The 11,309-nt window shown below is 52.7% G+C and overlaps 5 protein-coding genes across 5 annotated transcripts; 3 read left to right on the top strand and 2 right to left on the bottom strand.

Moving 5' to 3' along the window:
• Positions 1 to 640: 640 nt before the first annotated feature.
• On the top strand, positions 641 to 1,132 carry RHO25_008769 (uncharacterized protein; the record flags this gene model as incomplete). The annotated part of the gene is made up of 1 exon (XM_023604574.2): positions 641 to 1,132. The coding sequence occupies one exon, from the start codon at positions 641 to 643 to the stop codon at positions 1,130 to 1,132; it is 492 nt and encodes a 163-aa protein (XP_023460630.1).
• Positions 1,133 to 1,799: 667 nt separating this feature from the next.
• RHO25_008768 (uncharacterized protein) lies at positions 1,800 to 2,486 on the bottom strand (the record flags this gene model as incomplete). Its single annotated transcript, XM_023604573.2, has 1 exon — positions 1,800 to 2,486. The coding sequence occupies one exon, from the start codon at positions 2,484 to 2,486 to the stop codon at positions 1,800 to 1,802; it is 687 nt and encodes a 228-aa protein (XP_023460633.1).
• Positions 2,487 to 2,954: 468 nt separating this feature from the next.
• RHO25_008767 (uncharacterized protein) lies at positions 2,955 to 3,288 on the top strand (the record flags this gene model as incomplete). The annotated part of the gene is made up of 3 exons (XM_023604572.2): positions 2,955 to 2,973; positions 3,033 to 3,184; positions 3,238 to 3,288. The coding sequence occupies 3 exons, from the start codon at positions 2,955 to 2,957 to the stop codon at positions 3,286 to 3,288; spliced, it is 222 nt and encodes a 73-aa protein (XP_023460632.1).
• A 500-nt stretch (positions 3,289 to 3,788) lies between these two features.
• Positions 3,789 to 4,254, bottom strand: RHO25_008766 (uncharacterized protein; the record flags this gene model as incomplete). The annotated part of the gene is made up of 2 exons (XM_023604571.1): positions 3,789 to 4,109; positions 4,159 to 4,254. 2 exons carry the CDS (start codon positions 4,252 to 4,254, stop codon positions 3,789 to 3,791), a joined length of 417 nt encoding a protein of 138 aa, XP_023460627.1.
• Positions 4,255 to 9,788: 5,534 nt separating this feature from the next.
• Positions 9,789 to 11,087, top strand: RHO25_008765 (uncharacterized protein; the record flags this gene model as incomplete). The annotated part of the gene is made up of 1 exon (XM_023604570.2): positions 9,789 to 11,087. One exon carries the CDS (start codon positions 9,789 to 9,791, stop codon positions 11,085 to 11,087), a length of 1,299 nt encoding a protein of 432 aa, XP_023460626.1.
• Positions 11,088 to 11,309: the final 222 nt, after the last annotated feature.

Raw genomic sequence — 11,309 nt, 5'->3', positions numbered from 1 at the left:
TGCCCCGTCTTCACACGTGCATGCCTCACGCCCACTTTTCAGTGCAATCCCGAAATTCGTCACCTGTGGCTTGATGCCAAAGAGCTGTGGAGGTACAGCCACAATTTAATCAATTATTTGACCCACGACCCACTGCACGGGCCCTCGGACCGTCCATTTGGGATGACTGGCGCCTGGGTTCTGGCTCTTCCCAGGACAACTCCTCGCTTACATCCAACGCCTCCAACTGCTATCGAGCGCCGCCCGTCGTGACAAGGAGCCAAAAGCTACATAATTTGCGCCATGCGTCAAGAATCAAGCTGACAATCAATTCTTGACAATCAAGACAAACCATCTCCAGAATCCTGATCTCGAACTGCTCTGATGTTACACCGAGCATCCCAAGATCGACATGTACGCAATGGAGATCGGAGACTCTATGTCCGAGAACTAGAAGTGTGCTCTCTCGAAGTGAGTCTTAGAAGCGCTGTTCACGGACTTACTGCTGCTTAAACCCCATACCACTTGCTGCCGTCACATGTAACTCCACGTAGGTCTATATATCTATGTACCGTGATCCTGTAGATCACAAGATTCGCTCATAATATCCTACTCGCAAACCAGTAACACGCACCGAGACAAGCAACAGCAGGCTCTCGCAATGACCACGCCAAACACCAAAGAAATCGTCCTCATCACAGGCGGCAACACAGGCCTAGGCTTCGAAATCGCCAAAGCCCTCCTCCTCCTCAACCGCTTCCACATCATAATCGGCTCCCGGGATGCGAAAAAAGGCGCAGCCGCAGTCGAAAAACTCCACAACCTCAACCTCACAGACTGCTCAACCATCCCCCTCGACATTACCTCCCTCTCCTCCCTCACGTCAGCCTTCGAAACAATCAAAGAAAAGCATGGCAAACTCGATATCCTCCATGCCAATGCCGGCATCGCGCCAGAATCCTACATGCCTGTCGATAAAACTCCTATCAGTGACCTGATCAAGACTGCATGCGACACAAATGTCGCTGGAACAGCTCAATCCATCGAGACATTTATTCCACTGTTACGGGAATCCGACAACCCGAGGATCGTAATCATGTCTACAGGCCTGGGCAGTTTGACACTGCAGACGACGCGTGATCCTCGGAATTGACCAGCTTATGCGGCAAGTAAAGCTGCGTTGAATATGATCATGTTGGTTTATTATCACCAACATCCTGAGATGAAAATTAATGCTTGTGCGCCGGGATATAGGGTAAGCCATCGTCCTTGTCCCCTTCTCCAGAATGCAGTTTATGCTGATTGTTCTCCCCTTCATGCAGGCAACCGCTTTGAACAATTTCGGCCAAGGAGGAAGTTTTGCGCCGGGAAAGATTGAAGATGGGGCAAACAATGCCGTGCGTTTGTCTTTGCTGGGCAAGGATGGCGAGAGTGGGACGTTTACTGAGATGGATGATCAGACTAGTGAAGTCAGAGTTGTGACGTGGTCACGATGCTCAGCAAGAGAAACGAAAAAGATGCGCCATGAAAATCTGACATTGGAGCTATACAGTCACTCCTTCGATGTGCTTTCGGATGTTCGTATCAAGTCTTGCACAGGCCAGCAACGACCGTAATTTCAATCTCATGGTAGCATCTGCCTTCTACCACAGTGCCTTCAGGCGAGCGGTGTCTCGCTATCCTAAAATGGATCCCATAAACGATGTTTCCCCACCAACTCCTCGCTGCAATGAACGCTGTCTCGCTCGCTCGCTGTTAAAACAATCACAAAACATTCTTCTCCAATTTTATGTCGAAATGCCCCCCAATGCCACCTACGATCATCGTTGATGCTGCTGTTGACTCCATGGCTCCGTAGTCGGTTGCTGTGATGAGCTAGTCGACCCTGTAGCATCTGGTCGCGCATAATGCTCTGTCACAGCATAGTCGTACTCGGGCGGCTTAAGCCCCGCTTGCTCCCTCGACAGAGTCTGAAGTGGTACCGCAAGGTTGTTATCATCGTTGTAATTCCGCATCGGAAGACCTTGCTCCTCATCTCGCGTCTCCTTGGGCATGTACGGTGGTGGTGCCTCTCCATGCTCATTTAACCCTTCTTCTCTATGCGTGACATCTGTTGATCTCCACCTCCCTTGCCAGTACCTCCTTCTTGCGCGCGACGGGTCCCAAGCACCGACGTCTTGCTGTAAGGCACCTGCTTGGCCGTTTTGGTAGAGCAGTGCGATTTTGCGCTTGCGCCTGTAGACGAAGAAGGCGCCGATACCCACGAGGATGACGATCAGAGCCAGGAAGACGAAATAATAGTTCACGAGGCTGTCCATGTCGCTTTCTCGTTGGCCGTCGTTGGTTTCAGTCGGCTGGGCTGTCGACGTTGATGATGCCGTACCGGCTGGCGTTGATGTGGAGGTACCGTATATGCTTTCCGACAGGTCTTCGCCATCGTTATTCGATTGTCCAACGACGAATGGCAGTAAGCATGTTGCCAGGAGTAGCCTGGAAGTTGGATCCATGGCGAGGGTTGAACAGAGAAGTATCGCCGTGGGCGTCGAGCAGTCTCGTGGTATGTGTAAGTCCTGTTGGCGGTGTGGATGAAAGGAGCAAGTTCTAGGCCTCTCTCTGTGGTTTGGCAAATGAGGTCGCTTTGACGGAAGTCGTCGCCCTCAGCCCCGAGTCGCGTGTGCTTGCCGCGTCATCCGGTCAGGATATCGATTCTTGTCAAGTCTGCGAAACGCTGCCAAGGTGAGTGTCCATCGTTGCGTGGGCGGCGATGATGTGATTTTGCATGCGGGGTGAGGGCAAGTGAAGAACGTGGCAGGTGAGTTGTCCGTAGAATCTCACACATCTCGCAGGCGCAGTTGGAACATTTGAGTTTGATACGCGTCCAAGCTTTGCGCCATCTACCGCCGGGGTCTGTCTTGCGTCGATCACCAATCCAGCACGTCTGTACCATCAACAACGTCAGATACGCAACTTCCACAATGCCTCGTGCTATGGCAGGTGAGAGAAGCTGCAACACTGCCAAGAAGTTACCGCCGTGGTGCCAACAAACCGTCTAGGAGTGCTCGTCCAGTGCGATCCGTCCATCAAAGCCATCGTCATGAGAATCGACCAGCAGAATCAACACAGCTTCGTCATCGAAGAAATTGACGACGAGCATATACTCGTGCACGCGAAGAAGCACGACGAGTTGAAGATGAGACTCAAAGACGTGCGCCGCCCCGCTATCGGTTGTTTGCTACACTGTTACTTACTGTCTTCCAGACGCTCAAGGACACCGTCCGCGAACCCGAAGAAAGCTCCGAAGAAGACTGATCGCAGACCGCTCTGGAAAATCGCGCCATGCGATAAGGCACAGCATGTCGATATCGCCACCTGGCTTGATTCCGGATCAAAAGAACTTTGTTCCAGTTCTCTGCGAGCCGCACTATCGGCAGCGGCTTTATCTCGATGTATAGCTCTGTGAGCCACGGCTTGTTCAGCGCACTCAATATCCTTCGTTGGTTGCTAGACGTGCGCCATTCGATGCTGGAGCACCGGCGACACTGTACTATCTGCCAAGTGAGCAATACAAGCAAGTAAGAAGGAAAATGTGCTGCCCATCCGTATGTGCGCACGCAACTAAGCGAATGCTGCAGTGAAAACATGATGCACAATAGGTCGGTCCGGTAGACGCCTCACTTCTTCGAAACAAAGAAGAACGAGTCGGGTCATAGCAATGGAATCTTTGCTGGAATGGTATCTTCATCATAATTGTCTATCAAATTTCCTGTTCCATATCTGATCGTCTCCGGTCTATGGATTCGCGCTTCCGTCTATGCATCCGCGCTATCAGGCATACCGACCTTCTGTCCCGCACCGTTGACGGCAGACACCCAGCTGACTCTGTCCTTAGTGTACAGCTCAACGCCTGGTGTGGCTTGCTCAAGAGCATTACCATCCAATACTCCAACCTTGATCACCTTGGCATCTCCAAAAGTTGGGCCCTCGCGGTAGAGTGTTGTACCACACTCGGCGCAAATGTGAGAGGTGATGGGGTTACCAGAATCGGCTGTCTTGGTCCATTTCTTGGTGGAACCTTTGGTCACCTCCACGCCTGGAATAACAATGTTGGTCGAGTATGTGGAACCAGTGATCTACAAGACTCCGTCAGCGAGAGTCTGCAACGCTTTGGGGACGACCTACCTTCTTGCAGTCCGCACAATGACAAAGAGCCTTCACTTGGACATCTCCAGTCGTCTTAATGCCAATGGCACCGCAGGCACAGCTTCCAGTAGACATGGTGCAATAAAGTTAATATATCGTGAGTGTAGTTGATTGGCTGCTTGATTAATGATATGAGGACCTTGATGGACACAGCGCTGTTCTCGAGTGAATACTTATACCTCTGCATCTCGCCTTCTTCTGTCAACGAAACGGTTTCCGCTTAATTGGGCAAACGCGGGGTCGAGATGTAGTCATTGACAAATACTCCTCTCCGTCTACGATAGTGCAGGCTCTTACCAATGACAATGAGCGAGATGCGTCTACGGTGGCGCTGATCTAAAGTCAATGAATGCTGGAACTGGGGCGAGTGACGACAGATCTCGCTGTCTGAGAAAGAGCATGAAGCTCGGTTGATAGCTTACGCGCAAAAACAGAGAGGGTCGTGGAGGGGTCAACATCGTCATTCTTGCAAGAGCTGTGGAATTCCCGAGACCCACGATTCAAGTCTTCTAGAACGAAGAGGATGCGGCGAAAATGGCACAGCGACCACGATGCGGGATCCCCTGCAGAACTGATTTGTTGCTGCGCCGGAAGTGCAAAGATCATGACATGGGGACTCACCGTGACATCTGCTCTCACCTACCGGCCAGTTCCCGAGGCATGAAATTCCCTTGACGATCACAACGAGACGCGCTGTGACCTTCCATTCTGGTAGATGCGAAAGCGAATCGCAGGTCAAATGTGACAAAAGGCGTTTCGCATGGCTCATCAGGACGCTATCCGGAATCCTTCACCTCGCCTCCATATGCCCAGAAACTGCGTGGTGAGGCGATCTGAAGTGAAGCGTAGATCGACTTGGACTAACCTCACGTCAAGCTTGATGCTTCGCACGTGCATGTTTTGTGCGACTTCGCATATTATGAAGGACGATGCAGGAAAACAATGCCAGGAGCAGCAGAACTGTGTCTCGAGCGCGACAGACAGAGGGCCGTCATCCGTCTACTCTGGACTCCTCTACGAAGGAGATGGAATTTCCCTCTCCTCCTATGAGAATTGCTAGACTTGTCGGATACCGGAGTGGAGTCAATTGAGAGCTCGAAGACGACTTTACACTGAGACCACAGAGTCCAATGTGAAGCCTATAGTTTCGTCAATTCGCCTGGGTAGAAATTCGTGTTGCAGGATGAACTTGCTGCGCAGAAGAAAAGCAAGCCGCTCACATTGCCATTCCTGTGAGAATGGGCCAACATTCGCCTACCATTGGCCAGAGTTCGCATCGATCACTAGACCTCGCAGATTGCGACTTGCGGAACGGCAGCTGTTGTTGACGCATGGGATCAGGCAGCAGCATTGCGGAGGATTTCTCCAACAAATGCCCCGAACCCACACCGTGATGGATTTCTTGGCCTCTTCATACGGGTGAAGTGGGTGCTGCAGAAGTCTCAGTTCACCCGATCCTCTGGGACTTGGTGGTTCACTGGAAAACCCAGGATCTGTCTGAATCATCGCATCGTCGATGTCCCGAATGCCCGCATTCCCGGCAAGCGTAACGCTCACCGAGTAACTGCGCCTTCGTAGTGCCACCACGCCGTTGAAACACCTTGTCTCTGGTGCTGAAGAAAGAAAAGTCAGCATCACGCACTGTGCCACCTGCAGAATTTGACACCCGCCCCATCCGCTCGCCGCTCACGAACTGCCGGGTGGGTAAGAATAGGATGAGCTTTTTAGGTGCGGCCGCTTCTTGTTGTCGTGCTGACGGGGTTGCGTTGCGAAGTTCACGCATGTTTGTGATGAGAACCGCAAACCAGCAGCTATTATCTGAGCCCTGGCTTGCAAACTTTCACTTTTGTGAGACAAAAGTACAGCACACGTTGTATGGCCTGAGTATCCAAGACGCCTGGCTGCGGAAGTGCGATCACTTCCGCATGTTCCGCAGAAGTGTTTTCGACAACGGAAATTTTCTCGTCCTTGGGCATCACCGCGAGTATGCTTTCGTTCTCGCTTCATTGCCACAGATGTCGAGACAATTGTTGGCATAGGAGCCACAGTCGCGAATGTCAGGCTCATTGCCCTAGTATCACCAGCCACGAACGGCAGGGCCAGCCATGTCGACATTCCTGGACGACCTCGACTTCTTGCTTGCTCTTGCGTGGTCTCGGGCTCCTGACGCTTGCGCAATTCTTACTTCTCACTCTTGCGCAAACTTCTGCAATGCTTCAGCCTTATCGTGATGTTCGACGTGTGCACTCGCGCACCCCCAGGGCTTGATTTTGCCTGTGTGCAGAACCCTTGGTGAGCATTTCGAGCATGGTGAGCTGTACAACCTATGAAACAGATCAGTATGTATGGACCCTCGTAAGACCAATCACGAGAAGATGTCAGTCAGGCTACTGTACGATGTGACAGCGCCTCACATTCGTGTCTCCGTCCTTGCCGCCCTTTCCCATACGCCACGTCGGGGTTTGTTCCGAGTTGTAGACGTACGAAAACAATGCGGCGTTGTCCTGCGGCACGGCACAACCTGATGACAGCCAAGTCAGCACGGGTGTAAGCGCTCTGGCCAGATGATGGTCTCATGGGAGGCATAGTCGTCTGACCCGATGCCCAGAAACCGGGAGCAAGCGGCGAAATTTTCACATGCTCTCGGGCTACAACTGTACTGCTTAGAGATGGCAGCCACAGCTCGTAGTGGCTCGTATCGGTCGTTTCTACGGCCGTTGCAAGCAAAGCCCGAGTTCGCCGAAGGCCATCTTCGCGGTGTTGCAATCACTACACAGAGTATAGTGTAGTGCCGAGGGGCAGATTCTAAACTTGAGGCCTCCGTTCAACCGTAACATCGTACTGGAGCCGCGCCGTCCAAGACTATGGCGGGAATTTTACACGTGCTTGGCTTTCCTAGGTATAGTCTAAAAGCAACCGTCGCCGGGGGTCGTTCCAAAACCCATGCCCGCTTGAAGAATGTTGCTGCTAGGCAAGGAGACCGCTGACTGTTCCAAGACATTTCCAGAATGTGTATTGGATCGCGGGGAAATCGGTCGGCTTCCGGGTGATGAGTGGGCGGACTACCCTATGCATGCCATGTAACGTTTGCAGAAGACTGCTGCAGACCTTTGTGGGTGAGAGACAAAGTTGGGCTCTCGAAAGCCACACTTCGGTTGGTTCGCATGGCTGGGGGCGTGTACCGGGATTTGCCCACTCGAGACACGTGGACAAACATCGTAGCCTGTTCTTCGAAGACGTCGTCATATGTCTCGGCCTGGCGGGTCCCATATCTCGGTCGACCTTGAGCTGATTGAAAAGGACACACGCTCTCTTTCAAATGCCATCTTGGGCATAGCCACATGCCGTGTATGCAGGTTGCGCTATTTTTTGTCCCATACGAAAACGCTCAGCCACACGTTGTGCCGTTGTTACACGATGTGGAGTCGATCGTTGTGCCGCAGAATGGAAGTTACTCCAGATTATGCGCTGGTTCGAAACACGGCAACAGCGGGATCATTTTGATGCCTATGGCGGACATTGAAACCTCGTTGTATGGCCGATAGGCCAGTTGGGCGAATAAGTCCTTGGTTCTGCAGCAACCCTTGGAAGATAGCCGTGAGTAAATGATTCAGCCTTTGCGTTGGATGAGTGCTCCGGCCGAGCGGGCAACTTGCCACAAGTGGCGGTGAAATCTTCAGACGAGATTGCATTGCCGCCTCCTGCGAACGTGAAGCGCGAAGCAGATGAGACAAGCTCTGGCTGTCTTCTGCTAATCTCTTAGGTGCATCTCGATATGAACAATTTCCGTCCTCAGACACTCCAACTGCTGAAATCGGCAGAATGTCCGCGGTAGCGCGCGATCGCGATATTGTACAAGATCTTTGACTACAGCAATCGGCACCAGGACGCCGATTCTTCGGGTGTTGCTGAGCCAGGCCCTGAAACCTGGACGGTAGTTTGGCCAAGAGTCCGTTGTGGCGTCCTACGGAGAGAGTCGAGGGTTGTGAAGCTGATCACAGCGACAAAGCGGTCAGTATCACCTTCCTTCACGATGATCAGGCATCTTGCAAGGTACATCGAGCGTAGTACGTGGCATGCCTTCGCGTTGAGGATGTTCACGTCAAACCCGGGACCACTTGGTCGCACCTTCTTCGAATCTGGTTAATAATGCGAACATTGGGGGTCGACGGTGTTACTCGTTGTTAGTTGTGTTCGCATTCCGCACAAGCTCGCGCTTCCCAGCAGATGCGCGCGTACCGAAGTCCGACAAAAGCCTTGTCACCAATCGTCCTCAGCCACTTCACTCAGGCTTTGATACCAGGAATGGTGCATGGTAGGGTGATTTGCGCAGACCGTCAAAGACTAGCTCCGCGCAATTCGAATTCCGCCACACCAACAAATGGCAAATCGTCGAGTGCTTCAGGAAAGAACGCAAGCCACTGAAATCTCTGGCCGGTATGGCACTACACGCGTTGTGCCGCGTGCCCCCCGCAACTAGCAAGGATCAGTCATGGTTGTATTGGCTCTGAGTGGCTTTCGGCATTTTCGATTGACTACCCTTCATGATCGCCCACTTCATCGTAGACGGTGCAGCTTTAACCTAAGGTCGAATTCTCCAGACGCGTGAAGAGAAGCTCCCGTTGGACAGGTCAAATTTTCATTCAATCTGTTGGCAAATACTCCGTGAAAAGGAGAACCGTCAGATGCCGAAAGCTGGCGAGCAGACGGGCGTCGAAAAACGTATCGTCTGCCGATGATGACCAGAGAAGAGCCCTCGAATCGGTAACCACGAGGTGCTCGTAGAGCGACCACATAGGGTGACGAGGCAGCCTCACGCGTAAGGTCGCCGAGGAATGTACTCTTGTCGCCCTGCCACTGATGTGAGGATCTTTGGGTTCACTGGGGTGCCTGGTTGGACTTCTTCATATGCCGACTAGCGCTTGTCTCGGGCGAAGCGGAAGATGTGAGTCCAGGATTGACGACACTGCGACAGCGATTTCAGACGATTCTGCGGTGCGTGTCGTGGTTGGATGCACGAGATTACGCGCTGTGTGATCAGCGACGAAGAATCCCAGCTGTTCGTACAGCAAAGTTCATGCGAACACTCGTCCACGTCTCGACTGTGCAGTGCCTGTCTCGGAGTGGCATCCGGCTGACAGCGTTGCTGCGGCATTCAGTTCTCAGGCATTCGCCAGCATCATCGATCGAAGTGGCGGTGCGTACCCGAATTGTGGAGCGACGGGGTCGGTTATTACGGGAAGCAGCCAAGCTGGTGACCTTCTCCTGCGAGCACGATAATTGTAGGAAATGTCGCGGACTGGAGGTTACGCGGATCTGCTTCCCTGACGAGTCTAGAAGAGCCCAGTTAGGGATCAAGCGTCCTTCTCCTCGAGTGACTAGCAGCGCTGTAGCCGGTTGTGCAAGCGACGGGTCCCGGGGGCAGCGCCTAGTAAGCACTAATCCGAGCGCTTGCGCGACGCGCTTTTCCAGGGGTGACATTGTTGATCTCGCTCTGCTGAGTCTGCTCAGATATTTTTGCTTGCTGCCTGCTGTTTGGATATTTTACGCTCCTCATTCATTGCCAACCCCGAATCCTGACAAGAGAAACGCAAGTTCTATCAACAGTCATGGATAACATGGGCTCAACATTCCTGCAACTGCCACCAGAGCTGATTGAGGCCATTGCTGCGGCCACCGAGGGATCGGACTTGCTGGCGCTGCGCCTCACATCAACCGAAGTCGCCAAGAATGTGGACAAGATCTTCGTCCAACGATATTTCACCCATCGAAGGCATCTGGTCACGAAGGCATCCTTTGAAGCGTTACTCAACATTACCGATAGTCAAAGATTGTGCCGCAAGCTGAAAACGATCGAGTTCGTGGTCACCAACGTGTCGCCTTCGATCGTCGGTTCAACTGGCCATGGTGTGGCCGCTTGTATCCAGGATGACTGCCAGCGATCAATCTGGAGCTCATGGGACTCAGAATATGAAGGAGAGTTCAGTGGCCGGTCGGACGTGGCGATGCTTGCAGGATCGCTTGCCAACCTCGCCCATGTTGGAGTCATTCCAGAACTCAAAGTTTGCACACACTCTCACTTCTCGCCCGTATCTTACGGCTTCCGTCAGCTCGTGGAGCATCTGAGCAGCACCGGAAAGTCAAGCATTAAGAACGAATTCCTGTTGCTTGGCCGTTCTCCAGACGACAATGGCGAGACCGCTTCGTTGCTCTTGTCTGCCATCGCTGAAGCGCAATTCCCAGTACGCACACTCTGCCTGTCCGACAAGAAAGCTCCCCTGAGCCACGGTTCAATGACTCGTATTGCGAGAAGCGTCAAATCGCTCAGCTCAGCCTTGTCACAACTGGAATCGCTCGCCGTGAGCCTGGGATGCGTGCACAATTTGACGCTGCAGGATATCATCACAATGGCAGAAATCACACGTTCGATGCCTTTGCTGCGGAAGTTGAGCCTGGAGTTCAGTGAAAACTGCTGCAGAGTTCAAAAATCTTTCCTACCACCGAGCATTCTGGGCGTCTTCACTGCTAGTGCACTGGAAGAGATTCACTTGACTGGAGCCATCTTGAGACAGCAGGATCTCTGCGCTTTCTTGGCGAGGCATCAGGACTCTCTGAGAGCATTGACCCTGCGCCATCTCTCCATCGGTCCATGGGACAAGTTTGCAGCCGTCTTCGATTGGATGCAACAAACGCTCCACTTGGATGCCTTGGTCCTGCACTGGCTGCGACAAGGTTACGATCACATGGACGAGGCTATTGGTCGCGGCTCGCAATACTCGTTCAATGGACGTGCGGAGGTCGTTGCTGGACTCCAGGAGCTGTCGCGGTCGGTAACATTCGGAGACCCACCAAGCCACGCATTCCAGCCTGTGGAGCAGAAACCCGCTGCCCAAGCGATGGTCGCATGATAAAGAGGCATGGCAAACACGTCAAGTTGCTCATGCGTATAATTGTACCGACCTCGGCAATAATTGCTGCGAAAGTTGCGTAGCCGGTCGCCGAAGACGGAGGCGGGGTGTTCTGGTTGGATTGCATCTTCAGCAATTCAGTTCCTCTTCAGCCACTGTATCACACAGACCAAGCTCGATTGGTCGTCATTGGAGTCATATTCTAATTCCAGCAAAACAACA

Source organism: Cercospora beticola, chromosome 5, assembly GCF_033473495.1.
Source record: "Cercospora beticola chromosome 5, complete sequence".
Taxonomy (NCBI): Eukaryota; Fungi; Ascomycota; class Dothideomycetes; order Mycosphaerellales; family Mycosphaerellaceae; genus Cercospora; species Cercospora beticola.
This window is presented reverse-complemented; position numbering and strand designations above follow the sequence as displayed.